At 31.4% G+C, this 27561-nt stretch overlaps 1 protein-coding gene across 1 annotated transcript; it reads right to left on the bottom strand.

Annotated features, from left to right (window-relative positions):
• Positions 1–3932: 3932 nt before the first annotated feature.
• LOC106755075 (DNA-directed RNA polymerase I subunit 2) lies at positions 3933–26510 on the bottom strand. The gene is made up of 27 exons (XM_014637169.2): positions 26105–26510; positions 25626–25708; positions 25395–25514; positions 24225–24301; positions 23605–23668; positions 23384–23454; positions 22205–22282; positions 22043–22088; positions 21731–21911; positions 21598–21650; positions 15906–15979; positions 15634–15751; positions 15156–15243; positions 14819–14934; positions 12674–12801; positions 12501–12580; positions 9920–10161; positions 9679–9843; positions 9388–9552; positions 9240–9314; positions 8875–8978; positions 8720–8795; positions 7925–8053; positions 7706–7846; positions 6671–6883; positions 5169–5423; positions 3933–4748 (listed from the first exon to the last, which is right to left on the bottom strand). Exons 1-27 carry the CDS (start codon positions 26268–26270, stop codon positions 4314–4316), a joined length of 3543 nt encoding a protein of 1180 aa, XP_014492655.1. The 5' UTR covers positions 26271–26510; the 3' UTR covers positions 3933–4313.
• Between the last annotated feature and the right edge of the window lie 1051 nt (positions 26511–27561).

A 27561-nucleotide genomic window follows, 5' to 3' on the forward strand; every position in this document is an offset into this window, starting at 1 on the left:
ACAACAAGTATCTCGAGATATAGTTAATGATATGCATTTAGTTTATTCTACAAAAGCATATATTCAAAACTTGAGAGAAAATGGTTGGAATAAATTATTTGAAAATGTGACTTCTTTTTGTGAGAAAACAGAGATTGAGGTGCCTCAATTTGGGACTTCTTATATAGCATGACAAATATGCTCTCATCAACAATAAAATCATATTACAGTGAAGCATTATTTGAGAGTTGAAATATTCTTTATTACAATTAATAAGTAAATGCAAAAGTTAAATTGTCTATTTAATGACCAAACAATGGAGTTATTAATTCTAGGTTTTGCTTTTGATCCTAAGGATGCTTATAAAGCTTTTAATATTGATAAAATTTCAACGCTTGTAAGTAAATATTATTCCATGGATTCAATGAGCAAGAGAAAATAATTTGTATTTTCAACTTTAGCATTTCATTATTGATGGTCGACAAGATTCAAATTTGAAGAATTTATAAAAAATGCAAGAATTGTGCAAATATTTGGTAGGAACAAAAAAATCAAATGTGTATTACTTGATTGATAAATTACTTCGACTTATCATAACTCTTCCAATTTCTACAACTACTATTAAAAGATAATCTTCTGCCATGAAAATAGTTAAGAACAGGATAAACAATAAAATGAAGGCTAAATTTTTAGCAAGTAGTATGTTTATATTAAAAGGGGTATTACAACAAACTTTAGTTCTCATTCAATTATTGAAGATTTTAAGTCATTGAAAATGCGTAGAGTAACTCTTTGACTAAAGGTAACTTTCATATTTTGTATATATTATTTTGATGATAAACTTTATGTTACACTTTCACATGAAATTTTAGATGTATATAATAATGTTAAATATTTAATTTAAGTAGTTGTTCTTGAAATTTGGTCTCCTATGACTTTTAAATGATTTTTTGTTTGACTTGCATCGCACAATTTTTCAATATCTTTGAATTTAAGTGATATTACTGAATACAAGTAGTTTGACCTATGTTAGTATGCTATTTTAGATATAAGAGGAGACAAATTTACAACTTATATTAAAAATTACTTCAATTACTTGATTCGTTTCATGCTAATCTTTGACCCTTAATAATACTTTTTTATAGTTATTTTATGATATAATAGTGAATGATGATATTTTTTTATTCTACCATCATATGTGTTTGTTTTGAGTAAACAAAATAAAGAATTTTAATTTTAATTAAAAAAATAATTTATATTTAAAAATCATAATTTGATATCCTTCCAATATTTTTCAAGTTTTGGGGGATATATGAGAAAGAACCATATTTATTTTTTTATGTTTATGGAACAATTTTATGTATTTTGAAATCAAGTATATTTCACATGGTTTTGAATTTAGATAATTTTGTTTATTTAGAATATTCATTAAATAAATGAAAGTTAAGTTATTATTAAAACAGAGGTATCAAAATGAATATGTTTGAAAAATGAAAAAAAAAAACTATGTAGTTTAATAGCATGAGGAAGTGACCAAAAGGGCAATTAATATCCGAAGAAATATTTGAAGAAAAAGCAACCAAAAGTATTTGAAATGCTAATATAGTTTGACCACTTGATATTTAGATAAATAGTAAATAAATTTCTTTTATAAATATTATAACACACATAAACATTTTATATTTGGTCATTTAATCTTTAAGACAAACGTAGTTATTTTATATATTAGAAGGTAAAAATCCGAGAAGAGTCAAAATAATATTTAAGTTTCCTAATTAAAAATTAATTAGAATAACACTTAATTAAGTAAACTATTGTTGCATTGCAGTCATACTTACTATAACAATACTTGGAACAATGTTATATAAATATGTGATTAATCATCCATTCAATATACTTAACCACATATTAAAGCCTAAGTAATCACTTTTTTTCTTGAAAATGTCACTTATATAAAATCATTGATTAATTTAATACATTTTTAAACATATTATGAATTTCATTTAAAAACTTAGTTCAGTTAGTAAAGATGGTTAAGTAATTGTGACTTTCACCTCTTTGCAAGACAATTGATGTATCTTGTAAATTAATTTGCTTCGAATACTTGTTTTACTGGAAATTAAATATGTAATATTGATTATAATAATAACGATTATATTAAATTTTTATCACTTGTTCAAAAGATATAGTTTATAGTTGAGATTTAACTTTTCTTTTATTTAAGATCATAATAGTCTAAATGTGATAATGGCATTATAACTTAATCCATCTAACCTATGTAATAAGACATCCACAATGTTAACAAAACCCAACATGAGAGTACTAGAAAAAAAAAATAACATACAAAATATTTTATATTTTTAAAATAAAAGCCAAGTAAAGTTACAACAACAAAAAAATATGCATTCTAATAAAATTACACTCACATATAAATAGAACTTAAAAAATAAGTCCAAATCAATAGTATAATAAACATACATCTAACAGGATTAATTTCAAAAAGAAAAAAAAAAAAAACAGTTACACTCTAAATTTGATGTTTTTATCATCAATATCTTTAATTTTACAAGTTAATTCCTAGCATTAAATAAAACTCCTGAAAAATTCTCATACTAGAATTATTAGTAAGATTAGAATGAAGAATTTAAAAGGTTACTTCCATCAATATCAATTATTGTTTCTAATATTATATTACATTTCATCTTGCTCATTTTAAGTTTCGAAGGACATAAAATTAATTAATTATGTATGCCAACTAATTTGTATAAATGTTTGTGTGTGTCTATATATATAGGTGAAGTGTTAATTTAGTTACTTTTTGGACAAACATTAATATAATTTCAGCTTGTTTAGTAGGTAGTGTAATTTTATTTTCTCTTTACATGAGTATGGTAAAAGCCTCCATGATTTTATATCTAATTTCTTTTTTTCTTTTGAGATATGATTCATACGCCAAAGTTGATGATGATGATATCATATATAAGTATATATGAAAAAAAAAACATTTAAATAAAAATTGCTGGAAAATATCTTGCAATCAATTATTCACAATATTGACTATTTTAACTTGTTATTCTTTCACCAAATTAAAATATCAAATTCTTTTGTGTATGAGTTAATGTTGATTCCTCTAAATAATAATTAAGTTCAAACATATTTTCTTTACAATACTTTTCTTTACAATAATATTTTGCAAAAAAAAATTTCGAAAACATATTTTCTTTCAACAATACAGTTATAGTTGAATTTTGACCTAAAGAAACTTCCTCTTACCTTTCTTACTAAATCTATATAAATAATATTTACCTTCTTTAATTTCATATTCATATATCTTAGAAACCAATAATAATTGTAAATTTTATACCAAAATTCAAACACAACTTACCATTATAGCCATATTAATCACTTAAATACTTGTCTGATGTTAAAATCATAATTATAACCATTTGAAGAATAATAGAAAAGGAAAAGTTCAACTACATTTGGTTCTATAGATTATATTTTTTTTCCCATCACCCACGAGAATAATTCTGCACATTAAAAATACAAGAAAAAAAAAACCTCCGCAATAGAGCATCTGCCCATATTCATGAGTTTAAGATATCCATTTTCTATTTATAAGAAATTTTATCCATGAATATTTCGTATGTTTTATTTTATTTTATTTTTTTTTTTTGCTTTTTCATTCCTTTGTCTCTGTATTCATTATTCTCTCGTTACATCATCCGGCAAAATATATATTTACCAACGTGATTTTATTTAAAGATTTCAGTACACAAAACAAAATAACATGCAATAAGATGAGATGATTATCATATATTTTTTCTTACTAAAACTCAATGAAACATCCTCACAGAAATAAAAATTACTTTTCTAAGACTTACTTCGAAAGTTTTAGGTAAAGTGAGTTTTAATTAATTGACGGTATACAAAAGGTCTACATGCTAAGTATATCATTAAGCTAAAAAATTGTATAAATTTACTCGTAATATGCAAAATAGTAATAGAAAATTATATCTATCTTATAGTAATAAACTTAAGGCTACGATAGAATTTACAATAACTTTTAAATCCATGTAAGTCCTCTCACCGTCTGAATCAGTCGAACAATTTCCACAACAATTGACAAAATGAATAACACTTTAAATCTTACCAAAACTTTTAACTCTCCATAATGTGAGCAAAATTTCTGCTAAAAGTGTCAACAAAATTTTTAACTCTCCATGATGTGAGCAAGCATCTGAGATGTCCATTGAAGATTCATGTTGCAATCACAAGCTCACCACATCCAATCAGTTTAAGAGCAGCTGAGACTATACTACAGTCTAAACATATTAGGCTCCAACTTCAGCTCCATCAGTGAGCTTGAGAGTCATTTTTATGTTCATTGCAGCTAACTCTGCAGCCAAATATCTGAATACATAGGGCATGGCAACAGTCTCCATGCCTCTACTCGTTTGGCAAGCATGACAAGTAACCTTCTTCGCCGCTCTTCCCGGAGGTGCTCTTCCCGGAGGTAGCCCGCCGATCTGGCGCACTGGCCTCTTTTGAGGCTGGATGAATGTTGTTGTAAGCATGCTTCCACACAGAGAACATACGTCAGCAATGTGATAATCAGAACATGTGTGCAACCTATCATGCAGAAGATATGCAGCTCCGTGCGCAAGCAGAGAGTCACGTTCCATTTCACCGAATCGAATTCCTCCACCACGCTTCCGTCCTTTTATCGGCTGCCGAGTGACCTGATCAATTGTGCCAGTAGATCGAACCTGTAATAAGGAAAAAGCACATGGTATCAAACAACGTTTGTTATTATTTTTTAGTTTATAGCGCAGTAGAAACTTAATCCTTTATTGAAACTCGGAAGGAGTGGGGAAACGTGAACAAAAATACCGAGCAATCAATCTACTCGCCGACAAGATTCAATATTTAAACTGTTACTTATTCAAAATGTCTCTGAAATAGTTGTCAGCAGAAAGCAACTCAAAAGAACAAAGTTATGTTCTACTGTTACAGTCCCGCCAGCATAGAAATCTTTTGAGTTTAAATTTGATATAAATTATGCAGTTTATAAAAACCACACTCTAAGATAGAAAACCTGACATTTTCGACGTGCTATCACAGAAAATATGGAGAAGTATCCTTTTGTTTATGACTTTATAGGAAGTAAGAGCAATGAATTTGTTCACCTGAAATTTGTCTGAAACCATGTGACGCAGCCGCTGATAATACACAGGCCCAATAAATATTTCACATGTTAGTTCTGTTCCATAAACACCGCTGTATAGAACCTCCAGACCGTGATAATTAAATCCCTTTTCTTTTAGCATAAGACCAAGATCATCCACAAGTGAATCTGATTTTGAATCAGTTCCCTCACCGTCTTTCTTCACTGAACTTCGAAATGGAGTTGCATCTACAAACTCTCCACGCAAGGAACCTCCCTGCAAGAAGAAATTATCATTAATCATGCATGCCTTCAGAAGTGGGACTGATACAGCACAAATAAGATACAGAACCTAAGAAATTGATATAATAACAACATAAAAATACAAATATTAATTAGAATAACATATCAAGTTTTCTAAGTCATTATTAGTCATTGTACATACAATAAATACTGTAATTTATCTAAACATAGTACAATCCCACTTGTATTTATACAATTTTAATAAATAATTTAAACTTGAAAGATGAATCGTGAACACTGCAAATACAAGCTACCATTTTTGTATTACAAGTATGGAGCTTCAAGTTACTAACATAATTGGTAAAAAGTGCAGACAAACCTAAACAATGATCCTCGGAAAAATAATTAAGGGAACGAGATATCCTGTCTTCCACCTAACGTAGTGATGAATTTTGGACTGTGGGAACCAGTCAACAAGGATATTGCTCTGGCCAGATAGCAGGGTGGATACTATTTTTTAAATTTTATAATACAAACTAAAAAGTACCTGTATTCCATATAATAATTGCTCAAGGTTCTTTAAACCAAGAAAAACATTTAATTCTTCTATTTTCAATGCAATGTTATACCCCTTACAGTTTTCACTCCAAACAATTTCCAATGCATAATAAAAAAAAAATAAGGGTATGATTAGAAAAACAAAAATTGATTTATCTACAAATTGTAAATTTGACATAAAAATCAACAAATTATACTCCACAAAAGACTATTACATACGAACAAATGCACTACATGTATAAATACGTCAAAAGCAAAACGTCCTAAATTAAAGAAATATATAATAAATAATACAAGAACACAGTACGAAAGTCAAAAAAAGAAAGACGATATTGAAATTAATAAAAAAGAAGCACAAGAAATTAGACAGTGATTAGGAGAATGTGAATAGGGAAGTCTAAAGGAAGAAGAAAGAACAAAAGCAGATGAAAAAGGAGTCTTATAAACTGTGAAGTAACCGAGGTCAGAACAGAAGTAACTACAGTATTCCACGGGTAAAAATTTGTTAATGGATGCCACTATTTTTACGGACTATCAATGGCCACTAGCGAAAGCTACTCCACTAATAGAATCCCATAGCAGTCCAGGGCACTCCACTACGCTAGTGCACGATTGACTACTACGACATCAACTACAAACGGAAAACTTTCATAATTTATATGATAATCTTCACTCAAGGATTTTGCATTATGATATTTTTCACACATTACTCCATTGTAGTACCTTAGCGGCAACTGATTCCAAAAGCATAGCAATTGTCATCCTGGAAGGAAATGCATGGGGATTGATGATGAGATCAGGGCGCATGCCAGTATTTCCAGAAAATGGCATATCAACATCTGGCCACAACTGAGAGCACACACCTTTCTGTCCATGTCTACTGCTAAATTTATCCCCAATAACAGGGTTCCGAGGATGTCGAAAGCGTATGTTAACCTGCTCCAAATAATTACAAGCACAAACTATATAAATCAGCAGATGAAAATGAACAATTCAACAAAGAACTACAAGATTTGTAAAAAAATACATTAATTGTTAGTATAAACAAGTTAGTCTGTATAGTTTACACAGTTATCACATGTAAGTCATTTTGTACAGCTGTAGGTTTTATTAAGTAGTTAGAATAGCTGTCAGTCTTTGTGTCGGTAAGCAATGCATAAAAATAAAATTTCTGTACTCATGTTTTCAGTATGATGTTATAATAACATTTTTCAGTTCATCTTCTCAAATTCTCAATTCAGTTTCGTTTCTAGATTAACTGACTGATAAAATCAAGCTACAGTGAATACAAAGTAATCTAGCTTGAGTTTATGTTTCCATTGCCAGTACCATATCTCTGGTAACAACATTCAGATTACAAACGCAGAATCATACCGTGTAACAGAAAATATCCATTTTTATCAGAGATGAATAGAAATTATAAACTTCAACTGAAAATCAAATATTCAGTCGTCACATAAACAAATCAAATTTAGGAATACAATTGTTGTCATATGAATTATAAAAGGATAAAATTTTATTGAAGAGGAAATAAAAACAGACATAAAAACACATAAGCATCTTTCACTTATATAACAATAGGGTGGCAGCACATAAAAAAAAAGGTAATCAGCACAACACAGCTGTGTTACTTGCACGTCCAAAATGGAAAAGAACTAAACAAAAACATGAAAGGAGCACAATATATTGTTCTTTTTAAACAGAAATATTAGTTCACCAAATAAAGAGAGAAAATTATAAAGAGCTTTCTTGATTCACCTTCTGAAGGTGCTTCGTGTTTTTGACATCCACAGCAACATAATCAACATAAACAGCTTCAGAACCCTTTCTTTTAAAGGTGTGTGTGGAACTTGTAACTTCATTATAAATGCTACAATAGGGTTCATCTGGTTGTATCATCTGAAAGTCATACAATAAGTTTTTACATGACAAAATTGAAGTCAAGAGAAAAGAGATAGAGGGGCAAAGGCACAATACCTGACCAACATGTGGAAGTCCATCTGAATCAATAGAGGGATAAGCTGATTTCTCTACATTACTTTTTCTGAACGTTCTCGAAGATTGGTCTGACTTTTTGGTTTGTTCAGTTAAGTCAATAGTTTCCGTCTTCCAAAAACAGTCACAGAAAGAAAATTTGGTATCAGATTTTGCAGCAACACAAATTAACAAAGGAAGTGAATATAAGCAGACAATTAGAACACCAGAAAAGGGTAAAATGGATGTCAAAGATAAAAATATTGTTGAATATGTAAAAAATCTTATTTCACTATGTTGTCCAGGTTCATTGTACAGGAGATTAAGGTTCAACGTATAATGTATATCAAATAGGGAAACTAGGATCTGTATATTCATCACTACGTTAATATATGCTTAGTTCTACATAGATTGCATTGTTTTTTTTTTTCGCATTCTCTCTCTAACAAATAAATACCGCATGCTAATAATAAATGTCATCGAAAAACAACAAAAAGATATTCGACTAAGAGACTGAATGAAATTACTACAAAACAGTGCTTAATAGAAAATCGCAACTTCCTATAGTACAAAGGCCAGGTTTCATTTCAGTACTTGGCTGCACCGAGTGTGAAAGAGACATGTTGGAAGGGGAATAGTCTTGCGAACAGAAAACTTAGAGCAACAATGAAATTTGAGAGAAAACTGCTAAAACTTTAACATGAAACAAAGTCACAGAACCTCAATATGAAGTAACAAAGAAAATTAATTATGATGCATTATGTCAACAAAGCATAAATTGATGTGGCAGTATCTAACCTGATATATTTGTCCATGAAACATTCCACGTTCCACTGAAGACTTATTTAGAATCATGGCATCCTCCATATCATATCTGTAATTAGTTAACAGAAAATAATTGTTAATAGTGTTGGATGATTAAAACTACATTTGTGTTGCATTAAAGCACGTACCCTGTATAAGCCAGAACTGCCACAATAGCATTTGTGCCGGTCGGAAATTCATCAATGTTGTACTTACTATAAGTACTTGTGCGTACAATGGGAGTCTGAGGAGTCTGGAAATACCCAAAATGTTTAAGTTATAACAATCTAAGGAGAATCAAGTATAAATAATAACAGTATACCCCATGAAGTGGATAGAATTTGGTGACCGATTGTTATGATTAGAAGAAAATAATAATTATATCACACATATACAAGTGATATAATTATATATCACATACTACAGACCAATTAGTTTGGTTCCCTTGTCACATACAACAATTTATTTCCAATATAGTGTATCTGTAATTTTCAACATGCTGATTTGAACAAACCTGAAGATGATACAATTTCTGATCTGCACGATGTTGAATTGTTTGTGAAGAGAATGCCATTGTTTGCTTTGCCATCTACATCATAACCCAGAGTAAAAAATTTTGTATCTTCAGTAGATTTGGATACCAAGACAAAAGATTATAGAACCTGGCATTGATACATATTTCGTGGACTCTGATTATGATCTGACCACGGGGTGAGATTTGCAACTACACTAAGCATTTCTGTTGGGTGGATTTCTTCATGAGTTGCAGGAAATGAACTTTTTCTTCCACCATCTCCTCCATCAAGACATCTAATTTCCATAAAAACCTGTTAAAAAACAAACAAAAACAGTTAAAAATTGGCAAATCCTAAGTTGAAAGCACTCATCAGTGATGATTTTTTTTAGAATAGCTCCAAATAATCATACAATACACAAGAAAAACTTGCAATTACCTGCTCAAATGGCCCAATGAATTCAATGTTTTCACTTCCATTGGGAGGAATTGATATATTTTTTACTGGTCGAACAAATCTTGCAGGGGATGTGAAAAGGTATAGACCAGGATAGGCTCCACCCATGCTCAAAGGAACATATCCCACTTCCATGTCAACAGGAATCTGTGCAAAATAGTTTTAAGTCAATACCAATTAATATTTAACTAAGGAAGCACGGACATTTGGACCAAAAACGAACCACTGAAGCAGATGAAACTTTTAATTCTCGTATGTAAGCCACAACTTTCTCCACTTCACTGGATGCTATACAACCAACGACACAACCATCTAAAAGAACAGTAAGAGCTTCAGGTGGACCAGGAAGAGCTGTGTTTGGCACTGATGGTGTCATCCCAACCTCCTTTAAAATATCTTCGATAGACTTTTTTATTTTAAAATAATCTTTAATTTTTCCTTGAGAATCAAAGAATGATGTTATCCCTGAAATACAGAAGCGGAAAAAAGAATTAACTACAATGATTGGAGTATCAATGAACAATTAATCTAATGCAAAAATGTCATTAATCAAGGTTGTGAATATTTTTTAATATTTTATCATACACAAATTAATAGTAGTGTTCTTGTTTGATAGTTAGACACAGTAAACATTTATGCCGTGATATATTAGATGGAGGAGTTTAACTACACCACTCTTCCGGCCAACTAAGTGTTTCAGGTTAAACCAAAAGTTCCAACCAAGTAACTCAAACCGCTGACTCCTTGGCCATAATTTTAATTTGGAATCACCCTCGCGAGTATCAAGAGCAACACAATACTATATTTGAGAAATGTAATTACTAATTGTCGTCCATGTTGTTGCTGCTTCTTCATCTATTCTTTTTTTAGTGCAATCCACTGCACTATCCCACATGATGTCCATGTTATTTTCAAATGCAATTAAAAATTTTCAGCCCATGTTAAAGAAATCAGCATCCTCAAAAACAAATTCATATACCCTCATAGTTCATACTAAGTGCATTGATTTTTAAAAGAATTGATTATAAGTAAATAAGAGTTTTTAATGAGCTTTGTTTGAAAACAGAATGTTAAAAACCTGTTTGATACACAGCGTCATTTGAAAACTTTCAATAAAAACTAATTTTGCAAGTGAAATAACAGAATGGGTGCCAATGTCCATTCCTTACATATATATTTATTGTAGAAGTCTCTGAATTGCAATCCATTGTAGGCTTAAATATATTTTTAATAGTTTTGCTTGGAAACAGAATGTTAAAAAACTGATTGAACAGCACCATTTAATATCATTTAACAAAATGAGCTTTTAATATCATTAGTTTTGTTTGAAAAAATAATTTTAAAAAACTGAATGATACACAGCGTCATTTGAAAACTTGCAATAAAAACTCATTAAGTACAATAACAAAATGGGTGCCAATGCCCATTCCATACATATATATTTAATGTAGAAGTCTTTGAATTGTAATTCATTATAGGCTTAGATATATTTAACTAGCCTATTTTATAGCTTCATAGCTGGCTTGTTTTTTGTTCATGGCTTTTCGTTGGGTCCCCCCATGAGTTTTTTCTGAGTTTTTTGTATCTATCCTTTTGTTTTTAATGATATTTTAATGTAATGACAAATGATAGATGTCCTTTAAGTGTCAGTCTAACTGAGATGTCAAGGATCACCGATGTCAAGGATCACAGATGTCAAGGATCACAGTGATGTCTAACATGAGTTTTATAATATATATATATATATATATATATATATGTTTTTTATCCTTAATATTATGTGTTTAATGAAGAGTCAAGTGACTATTCCAAGTGGAGTGGAATTGCGATATAATGTCAGCAAGTAAAGTTCTTTAGGATTATAAAATGTTATTTATCTATCTAGAAAGTTAGGGATCAAAATTAGTAATTCCAAATTTCTAAATGATGAAAAACAAAAAAAAAAATATTTTACATGTATTACTATAAAAATTTGTACATTTTATAACAAATAAAAACAATAATTTTCAATTTTAGAAGACTAAAAAGAAAGAATAAAATTTACAGCAACCAAAATCAAAACACGGAAAATTTATCTAGATTAAAAACATATTAAGCCTTCATTATATTAAAAATAACCAACCGGTAAACTTTGGTATATAGCATTCCAATATTTTTCTAAAAAATTAGATACCTAGGTGTACAGAAAAAATAACAATTAACATATTTAGCCAATATATATTTGATGTTAACATTATTATATAGGTTCAATAAAGATGGTAATTGACATGACACTACCATGCATAGGGACACAAGCCCTATGATCAAAATCACAAAGTTGTTATTCACACCTCTATCGAGATCATCTGCGACAGAATTCACATGAAATATGGAGTGTATGAGATTAAAATAAAATGAAATCATGCAACTATGTTAAAAATCAAGCTCTGCGAAAGCATGAGGGTATACATGGAATATCAGCACATGATCGGAAAGTTACAATTACAAGCTGTTTTATATTTTTCCCTAAAATAAATTTGAAAGCTAACATTCATGTCTCTAAGAATCTAGTTTAGTTTAGGAAACCTGTTTCACTTCGTTTGAAGAGGCAATTACAGATTGAAAAAAGGCAATCCACAGTCTCAATAAATTACTTAAGAAATACAATCTGACCCGTGTAAGAGGTAGATCAAGACAGTCAGATATGTGGAAGTCAAGTCACTAAGAAGTACACTTCCTAATTAGTTGCAAAATGTCTACTATTTAGGAGAAAAGAAAACAGAGGAAGATAAGTGAATCAGAAAAAAGTAGGAAAATTAACTTACTACAAGTGCGAGTCAAATGATTCAACAATCCACAAGGCTCTCCATCAGGCGTGTGCACAGGGCAAAGAAAGCCCCAAGATCTATTTATATAATTATATAAAAAGTTACATAAAAACATATATTGCACATATATCCTAAAATCACAATATATTTATTATGTAAAAAGTACTAACTCAGGTAGTAGCTTCCGGACAGTTGTTGTACGGAGTCCAGCAAACGAGGCCCCTCTATGAACAGAACGAAAATGTGATATAAAACGTAAAAAGTTTAGCCTTTCAGCCTGAACTGTATATCCTGCCCTCTGATTAAGAAGAAAATGAGCTATAAATAACTTGTTGGGGAACAAGCAAACAAAACAAGATATTTAAAGCAATTAAGAAATTAGTTTTTCATTAATATAGTTTACTCAGTCTCAATATATTTTGGCTAAATTGCAAGAAATACCTATTAACTATAGGCATTTTCACAAAGCTTCTGGTTCAACTTAAAAAAGAATGATTTTATTATTTTCATTCATAGTAATTACATTCTTCTTACCTCTATTTGTAGCAATCTAATCTTTTAGAAAGAGAAAAAGGAAACAAAATAATCTAGAAGATCACACACGTGTTTTCTCTAATTAGGAAGATTTAGTCATAGAAGACTAAGCAAAGCGTTGAGTGAATCACAGGAGAGGAGCGAAGAAGATTAGCTTCATGACTCAGCCTAAATCAGAAAATCCTAATCTGGTGAACCCTAAAAACGACTTCGTTTTACAATAAAAAAAAAAAAAAATCTTCACAAACTTGCGAAATCGGAAGCAAGCTCGTGATTTCAGTTGTTTGTATATTACATCATTCACTCTTTGGCTTAAAGCAACAACCCTAAGCTTGTTTAGTAAATTTAGTCATATTGTGTGAATTTTTGGATTGAAACACAGTAAGACAAACCATATAATGTTTTATTGTCATATTTTTTCTAACAAGTGTTTATCTTATGATCTATGTTGATGATATTATTATTATAGATATCACAAGAATTGCTCAACTAAAGAGCATTTATTCAGCCACTTTGAAACCAAATATCTAGCCTATCTAAAATATTTTCATAGTATTGAAGTGGTGCAATCATACGGCATCATCATTTCACAATGAAATTATGTTCTTGATATTTTGAAGGAGATAGGTCTGACAAATTGCAAGTCCATTGATAGTCCTGTGGACTCAAATTAGAGGTTAATGAGACCAAGGTGAATTTTCTCATACTCGGAGATAAATAAAGTTGGTTGGAAAACTCACTTATCTTAATATAACAAGACCTAGTCTTTGTTATCAAGTGTTGTAAGTCAATTTACACAACCCCCACATTTATCACTAGAATGTTGTGATTAACATTCTCAAATTTGTAAAAGGAAACCTAGGACGGGGATTATTGTAAACAAAGAAAGTACTCAAGTCATAAGGTATTGTGATGCATATTAGCCCAGTTGTCCCGGGACGTGAGATCTACCACAAAATATTGTATATTCCTCGGAGGGAACATTATATCTTGGAAAAGTAAAAAAAGTGTTCTCTATCTAGAGCAAAAGCTAAATAGCAATCTGTGGCCCCAGCTACATGCAAACTTGTGTGGATTAAACAACTCCTTCAAGAGTTGAAATTTTATGAAAATGAGGAGATGAAGTTGTATTGTGACAACAAAGCAACTATTCATATTGTCTCCAATCCATCGTTTTTTGAGAAAACAAAACATATACAGATTCACTTTGTTATAGAGAAACTATTGTCCAAGGATCTTATTATCGAGTTTTTCAGCTCTAATGAACAATTTGCAAACATTCAAACAAAATCCCTAAGAGGACCTAGGATTCAATTTATATGTTCCTTGCTTGGTGCATATGATCTACAATCTCTATGTTGAGGGGAAGTGTTGAAATGTAATGTTACTTTTATTATTCTTGTTGAAATGTCAATAATTCATAGGACACCATTAACAACATGAACATAGTGCACGTGTCATACAGAAGGTGCATAGGAAGAACATCTAAAGAAGAAAGGAGAAAGCACCAATTCTATTTTATCCTTATCAGATGGGCTGGTTCACATCATGCTGAAGTTATACTTTGATCTGGACCAATCAATTTCAATTGCTTTGGATTTTCCTTTGCGTGTCTAGCTTGAACTAATTCGGTTTAGTTTGTATGAGGAGATCAAGTTTATTATTAAATAATAGGAAATTAAAAAATTGAAAGAAAACAAAAATAAGTATATAACAATTGACAGGTTGCAAATGCAAAATTATAAACAGTCGCATAATTTAACTAATTGGAAAGTCAATACCTGTTGCAGATCTAGACCCGTTTGTGTAACTAATCTTCCAGTTTTCAACATGTTTTCAACTGCTGAACTGACTTGCTTTGTCGAATTTTTATCCATAATTTTCTTAATTTGAACAACTGCAATACCGAAAAAGCAAACAATAAAATGAAAAAAGTTACATATAATTAATTCAACTTAAGCCATACTAATTTGAAAACTATACATAAAGTCTCAAGATCATTCCAGACACAGTAAACTACTACACCAAGTAAGCACACTAACCAAAAGCTGAAGCAAACAGAACAATATAGAAATCCAAGAAACAGAAAGCCGAAATAACCATCAAATATATACATACTGTCGCTGATATCAAACTTCTTGCTCTTTTTATCGATCTCATCCATAAGAAGCCTTCTTCCTTTTTGCAGCCAATCTTCCAATTTTTCCTGAAATAAAAAGTATGAAAATACAAGAATCAACATTAAGAGATGGAAAGAAACGTGAACCAGAGCATAGGATAAAGTAATAGAACTAAAAGCCGAAATGATAATGAACTAGCAAGATATATTGGAACAAGAGTGTCAACAAGAGAATACAGTGCCCCTTCTACATCAGTTGTAGGATCAAGGTTCAGAGAATCAATGAAGGTTTTATGTAATTGGAGTTTTATATGGAACTTGACCAATTCAAAAAGGCACAAATGAACAGGTGTTTCAGAAATTGAACCCTATTCCATTCTAAGTTTGAAATCAAAGACAATATCCAAAAGCCAGATGGGACCAAATATAAACTTTAAGTGTATGCCATTAAGCCATTAAAATGAAAAACATTAATACCTTGATATAAAGTGAAATCAGGTGGCCAGGGAGTAAAACCTCCTGATTTTGCAAGGAATCAGGATTGTCTGGAACTGATGTCTGGTCTATAAGCGAGAAAAGTTTCTGCAACATGAAGCTAAAGCGGGAAAAAAAGGAGGAGCCCAACAAAACAAAAAAGTGTGAGAAAACTATACATGAATCATTTACCAAAAGTATTTCTCGTCCATAAGAAAGAACATAATCTGAGTAATTAAAAATCATCACATAAATTAGAAGAGCAAGTGGCTAACATGAGAAGATTGAATTTGTCAAAATTCTCATCCAGATGAACTAATATGCAGTCCTTCAAAACAGCTTCAGCCACCTAGAAAACAAAGAACTTCAAAAAATCACTGGAAAATGTCTTGATTTTTATTTTTTTATAAACAAAATATTTCTTTCAAGAAGAACAGGGTGTGGGGCTCAAATATAAAGTGAAAATTTGGTGTCTGGATTATCTCTCTCTACATTTATACAATGTGTTAGAATCCTTAAAGGGGCAAGTTTCCTTCCTCTAAGTCTGTATGACTCTTAGTGTCGCCTACAACTAATTTGAACACCTATCTATAAACTTTGAAAACTTCATAAGATGGAATGATTTTTTGAATAACCCCTTGTTGTTGGCTTAGGAATTCAAACAATTTTAATTTCAACATCCAAAATCCTCAAACTCCAGTTTACAACTTCAATAGACTACCAATGAACTGACACTTGCAAGGAGGAACTAATATTAGTTGTAAGAGGCTCTGATATGGAAACCCATTGGTTAGTTAGATAGTTAGTTACTTAGGTTGGAGGTAGAAATAAAGCATGTAACCTATAAATAAGAGAGTTGAAGAAGAGGCCACTTTTTCATTTATGAGATTGTTAAGACTGAATAATTGTTAGCTTATACTGTTACAGTTGTCAACTATTACTAACAATAGCTTTTGTCATAAGCAGTGGCCTATATATAATCTTGTGACCATATTTTAAAGTGTGTGAAAATATAAAAACAGTTCAACTTGTTTCTCTGATTATTTTTCATCAAGATGGTATCTAGAGATACTTTTTCGATGCTTCATCTTTTCCGAATGTAAGGTTGCTTCATCTTGTTCTTGCAAATCTCTCTTCACATTTATCATGAGTTATTATTTGGTACATAGGTCGTAGAAATCTTCTTTGGAGCATCTTCACCTTTGCGAAGTCTTCATTTGTTTATATGGCTTTTGCTTTGCATTGCATTCTTTCCCAACCTCCTATGCTTAAAAGAATGATAAATCAATTTATCTTCAATAGCTACAATATGTTAAATAAGTGATAAAATTGCATATGCTTTAGCAATTCCTTGTGAATCTCGTGGTTCTGCCTTTGCTATCTCACTAAAATTGATTGCAAGTTTGACTAAGTTAATCAAGAGTATGAAGCGTTCAATGTTTAGGATAAAACGTTACTTGTTGGGCTTCAATCAACCCTCCCTGAGTCAGTTCTATCTCTCATCTTTAGGTTAGCCAACTCCTATGAGGTTTGGTAGACAATTCATGAATATTTTTTATATTCAAACCCAAATGTTGCACACATCGATTGCATACCATGATGCACACAATTTGACTTGGTTCTAAATGAATGGGAGATTATCTTCTCAAGATTAAGAGTTATGTTGATGAACCCACTAGTGTTGGAGTTATCCTCCAACAAAAAGAATATGTGGATGAAATTCTTAAAGGACTTCCCTCTAATTATCCACCGGCTGTTTTGGTTATATAAAGCATAAAGAGTACATCATCCATCACAAATTGAAGCCCTATTTTACAATTATTAAACACTTTTTTGATTGATAAGCTGAGGAGGTGCAAGGTTAGCCAACCTTGTCATGCATCCTTGGGTCCACCTATTCCTATGAGGATTGGTAGAACATTCATGAATATTTTTTACCATAAAACAAATCTCGTGCACCTCATTTACATAATGCGATGCACAGACTTCAACTTCATTCCAAATCAATGGGAGATTATATTCTCAAGATTAAGAGTGATATTAATGAACCCACCAATTTTGGAGTTCCTATTCGTCAAAAAGTGTATGCTGATACAATTCTTGAAGGACATCTATCTATGTGCTTGTAAATTTGGCTATTGAAAGTAAAAAGCATACCCCACCAATTGCTGAAATTGAAGCTCTTTTTTACAGTAATCAAACGCATATTGGTCGATATGTTAGACATGCAAGGTTTGGTATCTCCTTCATTTAATTATAGTAGTGCTTTATATGGTCATGATGTTGGTGATCAAGGTTGCACTCATTGTGGCAGTTTTGGTAAAGGTCATGGTGGTGGTGGTGGTGGCAAATTTGCAAATTTTCAATCTCAAATTTTCTCACATAGCAAATGTCTATCATTTTAGATCTAATGTTTCTTATCAACTGCATGAGTCTGTATTTCATTGATCCTTCTACACAACAATACATTCCTTATTTTGCTGGATCCAGTAATACCTATAATACTTGGGCCAATCATGATAGTAAGTCTAGAACAAAGTTTGGCCAAGTGTAATCTTAACAAAATTTAATTCTCAAGGACTTGGACATACTTCTTGGAAACAAGATTATGGTGCAAACTTTCAGGTAACTGATGAACCTAAAAATATCAAACAACTTATTCATGTTGGTGACTTTGATCAAACTTTCATTAGAACGGTGAACATTTAAGTATTTGTGGTGTTGGTTGCTCTACCTTTGTGTCACCTCATGATTCACATGATTTTTCAGCTAAACAATTCATTCCATGTTCCTTCTATTGCTAAAAGCTTGTTATGTGTTGGTCAATTTGCTAAATATAATTTTGTTTAAAAATACCTCATACATGGGTTAATCCTGACAGTAAGTCTAGAAACAAAGTTGGCCAAGTGTCATGTGTTGGAAGTGCCACTCTAACTACAAATAAGGTCAATTTACTATATATAAGTAGGTGTAAACCTTACTTTACAAGTTGGTTTTGTAAGGTTAAATAAGGTTTAAAATTCACTTTTCAACATAATGTTAACGAAATTAATTCTCAAGGAATTGGAAATACTTCATTGATACAAGATTGTGGTGCAATCTTTCATGTAACTAATGAACCTAAAAATATCAAACAACTTAATCATTTTGATGGTTTTGATCAAACTTTCATATGGAACAATGAACATTTAAGTATTTCTAGTGTTGGTTGCTCTATCTTTCTGTCATTTCATGATTCACACATCATTTCTCAGCTAAACAATTTCTTACATGTTCCTTCTATTGCTAAAACCTTGTTAAGTGTTCGTCAATTTGATAAAGATAATTTTGTTTTCTTTGAGTTTGAGTCTAATAAGTATCTTGTCAAATCTCAAGGGACGAATAATGTTCTTCAAGGAATTGATGGTGTTGATGAAGTGTATTCATATATACCTGGATGCAATAGTTATCCTCCAAACTCCTCAATTGTTCAACCACATAGCTCTTTGTTTAATGGTGGTGTTAGAGCTGTTAAAATTAAGCAAAAGTTGTCAATTTGCCTCATGTACAAATCTCATTTAGCAATGTTTGTATATTGCAAATTATCATGACTCACGGTAAAATTTCCCCATCCAATAAAATGGACTCTTGCTCATCTTGTTGTATTGGCAAGTCACCTAGATTGCATTCTCATGTCACTAAATCTGTCTACTCTCCTTAGAATAAACTTTTACTTATCTTTGGGGACCTTATCACCTAACCCCTTATTCAAGATATAAAATTTATGTGCCATTCATGCATGTCTATTCAAGGTTCACTTGGATTTTCCCAAGAAAGTCTAAAGCTCACACATTGTCTATTTTTCAAACCTCCAAATCCATGGTTGAGTTACAACTTAATTTGAAAGTTAAAAATCTAATTAGGGTGGAGAATATCAATCAGCCATGGTATTAACTATAGGCTAATTTGTCCTCATATATACTATCAAAATGGGGTTGTTGAAAGAAAGAAAAACCTATTGATCAGGGCCTCACTTTATTGAATCATGCTTCCCTTCCTTTACAATGTTGGGATTATGCCTTTACCACTATAGAATATCATATAAATAAGTTGACCACGTCTTCTCTCATATTTGTAATTCCTTATTCAATTTCTTTTAATAAAGATCTAGATTTTCAATTTCTTAAAGCCTCTTTGGTTGTGCTTGCTTTCCTTTATTAAGACCTTAACATTCTTATTAAGCTAGAAAATGATATTTCATTTAGGTCCAAGCAAACTTATCACCAAGAGAGAAGTCGTGTGTTGTGTGCATCAATGCTTCCAAATTCTACACAAGTTATACTTGGAGCATTCGATGGATATATTCATATGTTTTCTATTGATTATAAGGGCTAGGAAACATTGTCATGAAATATTTTGGCACTGTTGATATCACAAAGAAGGATATCAAAGGTGTCATACTCAACATATTGAATTGCCCGGTTGATAATGATACCATTATTTATACCACACAGAACTCTTAAAATCCATTTTTTTAGCTGGTTTCAATCAACATATTTTAGGAAGTTTTAGATTTTATTCCTATTGGTTTTAACTATGTATATTGGGTGTATCTTGGTTGTATTACTAGCATATCAATCTCGCAATCTTAGGGATTTGTTTCCTGGAATAGGTTGTGCTTGCTTCCCAACTTATCCAATCAATCTATGTATATGGAGGAACCTGGGCACAAGCAGCAAAAGCTCATTGTAAGAGCACCTTGATCATTGCAATGAATCAGCTAAATTTATGGCAAAAACACTAAATTCTCACAAGGTTGTGATTGAATGCATACTGCAGTATCTTAAAGGTACCTTGTTCCTTGGACTACATCTTCCACCGACATCTCATGTCCAACCTATGTCATTTAAAGTCTTTTGTCAAGCTGATTGGTCATCTAATGTTGATGAGAAACCAATATGTTTTAGATGCATCCATCTTCTCGGTCCCAATTTAAAAACTTGATGGTCCCACAAGCAGTGAGTTAGTGCTCGTTCTAGCACTAAGGCTAAGTATAGAAGTCCGGCACAAACTTCTACTAAATGAACATGGATTTCTACTTAGCTCACTGGACTCCAAGTTTCATTAAATTGTTGTGTCTATTGCTCACAATCCGATGTTTCATAACCACACTAAACACATGGTGATTGATGTTTTCCTGGTGCGGGAAAAGATTAAGGCAGCAGAGCTCTTCATTTATCATATACCCGCTCTCAATAAATGGGCAGGTGTGCTAACCAATCCTCTATCTTCAGCTTGTTTTGCTTTTCTTAGAGACAAACTCAATGTGTAAAGTTTTTGTTATGAAAAATCTTCTCCTTGGGTTTGAAGGGGGTGTTAGAGTGAATAATTGTTCAAGTGAACAAATGTTAACCTTTACTGTTATGGCTGCAAGATTTTACAGCTATCAGCTATTACTAACAATAGCTTTTCTTGTAAGCAGTTACCACTAAATAATCTTGTCACCTTATTTTAATGTGTGAATTAATACTTCAGTTTGCTTCTCGCCTTTTTCTTTAACAAAAAATAATTTGGGACTTTTTGGGCATTGGAAGATTCAACCCCTAGAAATTTCATATATAGGAAACTGTATTTCAGGGAGGAATCCTTATTTCTTTTTAAATGGATATCATGTTTATGTCAGGCTTGTTCATGTCAAATTAGACTAAAGTGCAGCACATACTAATCTCTCCAAGGATGAAAGTGTAATAATTCAAAGTAGAGAAGTCGATTAAATTTAAGCATTTTTCATGAGGGAAGTGTCATTCAACATTAATATATAATGAAAACCTAAAGACTCTTCATGTCAAATTAGACTAAGTGTAGCACACGTTAATCTGCACAAGGGAATTTAGTATTTCAAAATAAAGGGCGTTAAATTTAAACATTCTTCACGAGGGAAGTATAACCTACCATTATTAATATATAATAATGAAATCAAAGACTTACAATAGGATAACTGGCTTGCTTAAGTTCAGGCATAATAGGTTGGAAGTGCTCTCCTGATTTAAAATGAATAATTAGTACAAAAAATATACAAATTGTTTGGAAAAGGGACTTTGAACAGTGTCAAGTTAACTACCAATATACTCTAGACATTGATCTTGGGTGAATAGAGACAAATCTCGAAGTTCATCTAAGATTATTTTTGCCCTTTCACCAACAAGCTGGGTCCCAACAGCACCCTTTCCCTTTGCATACTTTTCATTATAACAACTTGTCAATTTTACATAAATTTCGCGATCAGATGTCCGAATGAGGGCCTGTTACAGATGACCATTAGCACCATAAATATATGCTCCAAAAACAAACCAAATAATGGAGAAATAAGATGAATACAGGAATCTAGAGTAAGACAGAAATTTATTGTAAATTAATAGTCAGCAATCGTTACCTTCAAAACAATGCCAACAGGAAGTAAGTACTCCCTTCCTCTTAACCTGAAAAATGATTACCACAATGAATATGTTTACTTACATCTCAAATCATGGGAATTCTTCTAGGAATACAAATTATAGTTTGGACTAGGTGTTCTAATAACAAAAAGGCTGTTTACCAGAAACCAAGTCTTGCACTCCCATTACGAAGGTAATACAATCGTATTGATAATGAAGACTGATCAGCTCTTACACACCTAGTCATTAAAACATAAAACCTCAAAAGAAATCATACTAAAACATTAACCAATGGATTAAACACTAAAGAAATCAACATATTTCACTTTTGGCAAAAGTAAAATGGCATAATTGCTGAAAAGGATGATAAAAATGATAGAGTTCCATGAATGGCGAAAATTTAAATAGTAATGAATGCATTGGACATCTAATTACATGCATACCAAATAAAAAACGTTAGATATTAATATAATATAATTGTAGAAGGCAATTTTTTCTGAAGAAAACACTATTAGAATATCTGGCTGGACATACTCCCATTTAGGACTAGTGAACCAAAACTAACATTGGTCAATCAGTTATACACTATCTTTGAAAGAGGCTAACCACTCTTAGCGTAATCATAAGAAATTACAAATATGTCAATCATCTTGTCCTAAATTGAATTTGCCCACTTTTTATAAAAAAAAAAAAAAAAAAAGTAACCCATTGGATGCAAAAATAGAGAACAAGGAAAAGAGAGCAAATAAAATATGATAGAATTAATTAAAGATGATCATCTTTTAACTTCGAAGTTTATTAAAAATTTAGTTAACATATTGCTACATTTTTCCAGTGACGCTAACACTGCTTTGGGTTTGGGATACATATTAATTGTTTATAAAACCCATAGAAAACTATTTACTACAAAAGTTGAACAAAGTTACTCTTAATAAAGCCCATACAACTGATAGGAATGAAAGGAGATACATAGTATACGAGAGAAGGAAGAGGAATACATAATTACTACTTTAACTGGTTTGACAGTTAGAGGGGGCGGGAAATAATGTTTGTATAAATAGGGGGGAGCGTAGTTGAGGGGGGACTTTTGGTAGTTAGTTTGTTAACAGGATCTGTCCTGTGGAGGGGGTTAGGCCCTTGCATTCTTGATTGTACAAACCCATTCTTTGATGAATAATATTCAGTCTTGATTCATTCTTCGCTATCTTACTGTTCTAAGAAGGAGAGTTAGAGTCTTGATCAGGTTTCTATATCAGAAACCTATCAACAACACTCTTCTCTTGATGCACAAGCAAGAAACAAAATATTAGAGTGATATGCAAGTTTTTTCAACTACAAACCTTATTACAACTGCTTTATCAGTGTATCCTTCTCGCCTTTCACTAAATGAATTCCGCACCATACTCATTGGCTACAACATTTAACGAACCAGAAAAGGAATTAAAAGCTATGACAAGGGATTGAGAAATCCACAATTAGCCTTATGCAGAAACTAGGTAAGTATACAACGATACAGGCTTACTCAATGCAAGCAAAGAACATAACATGAAAAACTACTTACATAATTCCTTTTGGGCATAATTAACAGTCTGATAACCCTCTCAAGGCCATTCAAGATGAAGTAGCTGAAAAAAAAAGGGTGTTTGATAAACCAATTATCAGCAAACAATCTTGAAACAAATTAAGGAATGGAAAGGAACAAGAAAATCAAATACTGCTTATAAACAGAACAATTTTTTTAAATCAAGCTTCACAATAGAAAAGCCGTGATGATTCAGTATTGATTCACTAACTGTAGTCTAAAGTAATATCTTATTCATTGCTATTCATTAACAGCAACTTTTAAGTTAAAGTTTATGTTGTGAAGTACAAATATTTGCTTGAAGAACTATTCAAATTTAATTAGCTTTTGCTCTCATAAGTCAGAAGCTTACAAAGCCTAAGGTAAAAAGAGGAAAGAGACCAGGCCAGACCATCGACGTAATATTATAATAAAATGAACTTGAGTCATAAAAGCTCTTCTATTATACTACTACATGACGAACCAACTCTCCTAAATGCAGGAACATAATCTATATTTCAAAAGGAAACATTGCACGTAAAAGAGTTTAGACAACTAAGAAGTTCATATTTATTATAATATTATGTATTAAGTTTCACAGACAGGGTTTAACCACTTACCCACCCATTTCCGATGCTTCTTCCTTGTAGGAAACAAGTTTTTTAGGATCAGCACCTCTTAAGTTGCATAACTTTGACTGCAGCAGTACAGGCAAAAGAAAAACACTCAACACAATTGCAGAATTAGATAATTAAAAACTAATTTTCTAGCACAACTAGTAAGGCTGGGAGCAGAGTTGCACTTAAAACAACTAACCCATGCAGAAAAATGCACAAGAAAATATGCAAAACAAAATTTATGTAGAAATTGAGCCGGTTTATAAACAAGAAACAACTTGTTAGCTTATAAAAGCATATGAATTATAATGTAAAATTCAATTCCAAAGAACTCACGTTTTTTCATAGGGTATGTTAGAATAAGTATTAAAATCTGGGTAGAAGGTAGTTGTATTGGGAACTACTTCATGTTGTACCTATGAGTTGTACATGGTCCTATAACTAGGATTATGAGTAGACTTTTAATCTTTCATCTTCTCATTGTATCAGATTTCTCTCATTATAAATAAAAGATCATAAGAGGGGCCTTTCAAGCCCTCCAAAAATATATTTTTCTCTCTTTTTTAATATTAAGTGGGTAAAATGCTAATATTACAAAATGTTTAGACCAATAAATTTATGAAACTTTTACAGTGAAATTAATAAGCTTGCACTAAAACTAAATATTAAGACAAACACTTGCATACAAACAAGTGAGCACGCATAGAATAAAGTTCTAAACTTAAATTACTTTTTTTGTAACAACTTTATAAAAAAATCACAGGTAAATAGGTCTTTAGTGCTCTTTCTTTTTGCAAGAGAATAAAAAATACTTACACACATGCCACAATAAACAGTTTCACACATTAAAATGGCAAATTCAAACTGCACATTTGAAAAGTAAATTGCGAATTATTACATGCAAATACTTCCCACTTTCATCCACCCAGAACTATTTCTGCTCTTCAACCATCAAAGATGCAGAAATAAAAAATAAAAAATAAAAAATATTAAAAAAAAAACACATTTCACAGTCCTCTTTATATACAGACAAACAACAAAACCTACGAAAACAGATACTTCCACACATCTATATTTATTTAGATTAACAATTTCCTTTAAGAAAGAACACAATAAAAATCAAATATACAAAGTAAAACTTCTCATTTCGTGCTTTATGGGGAGTAAACAAACCTGCAACATTATGGGAAACTGCCCAAAATTTGTAGTTTCTCTAATAACAGGCCCATCATTATATTGAAAGCAAACATCTACAGTTAGCTTTCCTGTGTATGAAATTTTTGCCTGTCTACACTGCTCAGAAAAAAAAAATCAGAAAAACTGAATCAATCACTCAATTAAAAATAACAACAATAATAAAATTCTGCATAATATGAAGTACGAAATTTTAAGATTGAAACTTGCTTCAAACGGAAGTAAAGCTTCCCGCATGGTCCTCGAAAATCGCTCCTTCTGCGGTGGATACAGCACTGGATTTTCCAACGCAAGTAAGAACCAAGTTAAGAGAACAAACACCAATCCCATCATCATCTCAATATGGACCCAAGTAAATGCAAATCCCTCAACCCGATTAAACTACTCTATAATCATTTTGAAGAAAAGTGGGAAATTCCGTTTTTCAAAAAAGGAATCGAGCTAATACTCTCATAAGGTAAAATTAACTAATGCAATCAATCTCTATCGAAGCTCTCACATATAACTCCTTCAGAAACTGAAGTTCGTAACTTTATATTAGTTTTGTAGACAAGCTTAATTCATTTTAAGCTTAAGAAAGTTTAACAACTTTGCAATAATTACCATTTCAACTTCATACAGTAACAGTTACCGCAAAAAGTAAAAACTAAATACGCATCGAGTTTTTCATCGACAAAGAAAAAGGATATTTCTAAGCTTTGTGGACGTTAAATCGTCGAACACTTCGACGGCTTTGATGTGGCGGACAACGGTTTCCAATCCAGCGTCTACCATATGATCAAAGGACTCTATATGATGCTTAAACAGCTCTCTCAACGGCCCGAAATCCGGTACCGAACCTGGTTTAGCCACCATCTTCGCTGCTTTCGGCACGTTATGGTCTCGCCGGACACGCCCAGTAAAGTTGCGGGGAGGAAGTTGTGATGGCGGTGGAGTGGCGGTGAATGGAGTTTGTGCGCGGTGGTTGAGGGAAGAAGGAGAAGAAGGTGCGGCGGAAGCTTCGGAAAAAGAGGTTTGAATATGTAACCTTTGGGAAATTAGGATACACAATATACCTAATATCACTTTCGCGCCGTTGTACTTGAACAGTGTTTGGGTGAGCTAAACTAATTAAAATAAAAATATCTGAATTATCTAAATTTCATAATATTGCAAGTTAAATTTATATTTTAGTAAAAAGAATAAACTAAAAAATTAAAATAAACGAAACTGCGTATTTATTATTACCTTATTACCTTCCATATTCCATGGTAATAAGAGGATTGTTATTATCACCAACATATTACCGTAATTATAAATTATTTTATTATATACCAATATATTTTGAACTTTTGTCCAAAATATTAATGCTAGTATACTGTTTGTATAAAATAATTACGAATAAAATTAATATGTGACTGTTACTAATTGTGTATAGCTAAGGGAAAATAATTTTTTCTGCATTTCCATTATATTAAAGTAATATAATTTGAAAAATAAATAAGAATATAAAATTGTTCAAAATGTAGTTTTAAAAACATTATTGGAAAAATGAAAAGATTATCTGATTGGTCCAATGGTACTTCAGGAACGTTAGCATTAAGTTTAAGAAATTCATCATTTATATAAAAAAGAATGCAATATTAACAGACAAAAGTATTTTAAGATATTATTTTGAGTTTTTAACGTTTATTGAGTATTAAACGTAGACGTTAAATTAATTTTTATTGTCTTACATGTCGTTTGTGACATTTTTTTTATAGAAAAATAGCCCAAATTTTCCTTAACTAAAACCATAAAAAGTTTATATACAAACCAATATTACACCATAACAATTTTTAAAATTTTCCAAGTAATATAATTACAGCTTCAAAGTATTAAAAAAATTAGTGAAAATAATAACAAAATAAAAAATGTACCTTAAATGATGGACTTTTGAAAATTCCATGACTCCGAATTAGGCTAAGAGTTTATAATCCTATTTCCAACCACTTTCATTTTTTTAAACGTTTTCATTTGAGATTCGTAACAAAAGTTATGACCATATGATGTTTTTCACCGTCAAATCCTTTTCTCAAGTCTAAATTTGTAACCAATATCTCATAGTTGAACACTTTATATTTACATTCAAATACAACTTGGTAGAAGTTTTCACACAAAAAAATGA

The sequence above is a fragment of the Vigna radiata genome, unplaced genomic scaffold (assembly GCF_000741045.1).
Source record: "Vigna radiata var. radiata cultivar VC1973A unplaced genomic scaffold, Vradiata_ver6 scaffold_268, whole genome shotgun sequence".
NCBI classification, from domain to species: domain Eukaryota; kingdom Viridiplantae; phylum Streptophyta; class Magnoliopsida; order Fabales; family Fabaceae; genus Vigna; species Vigna radiata.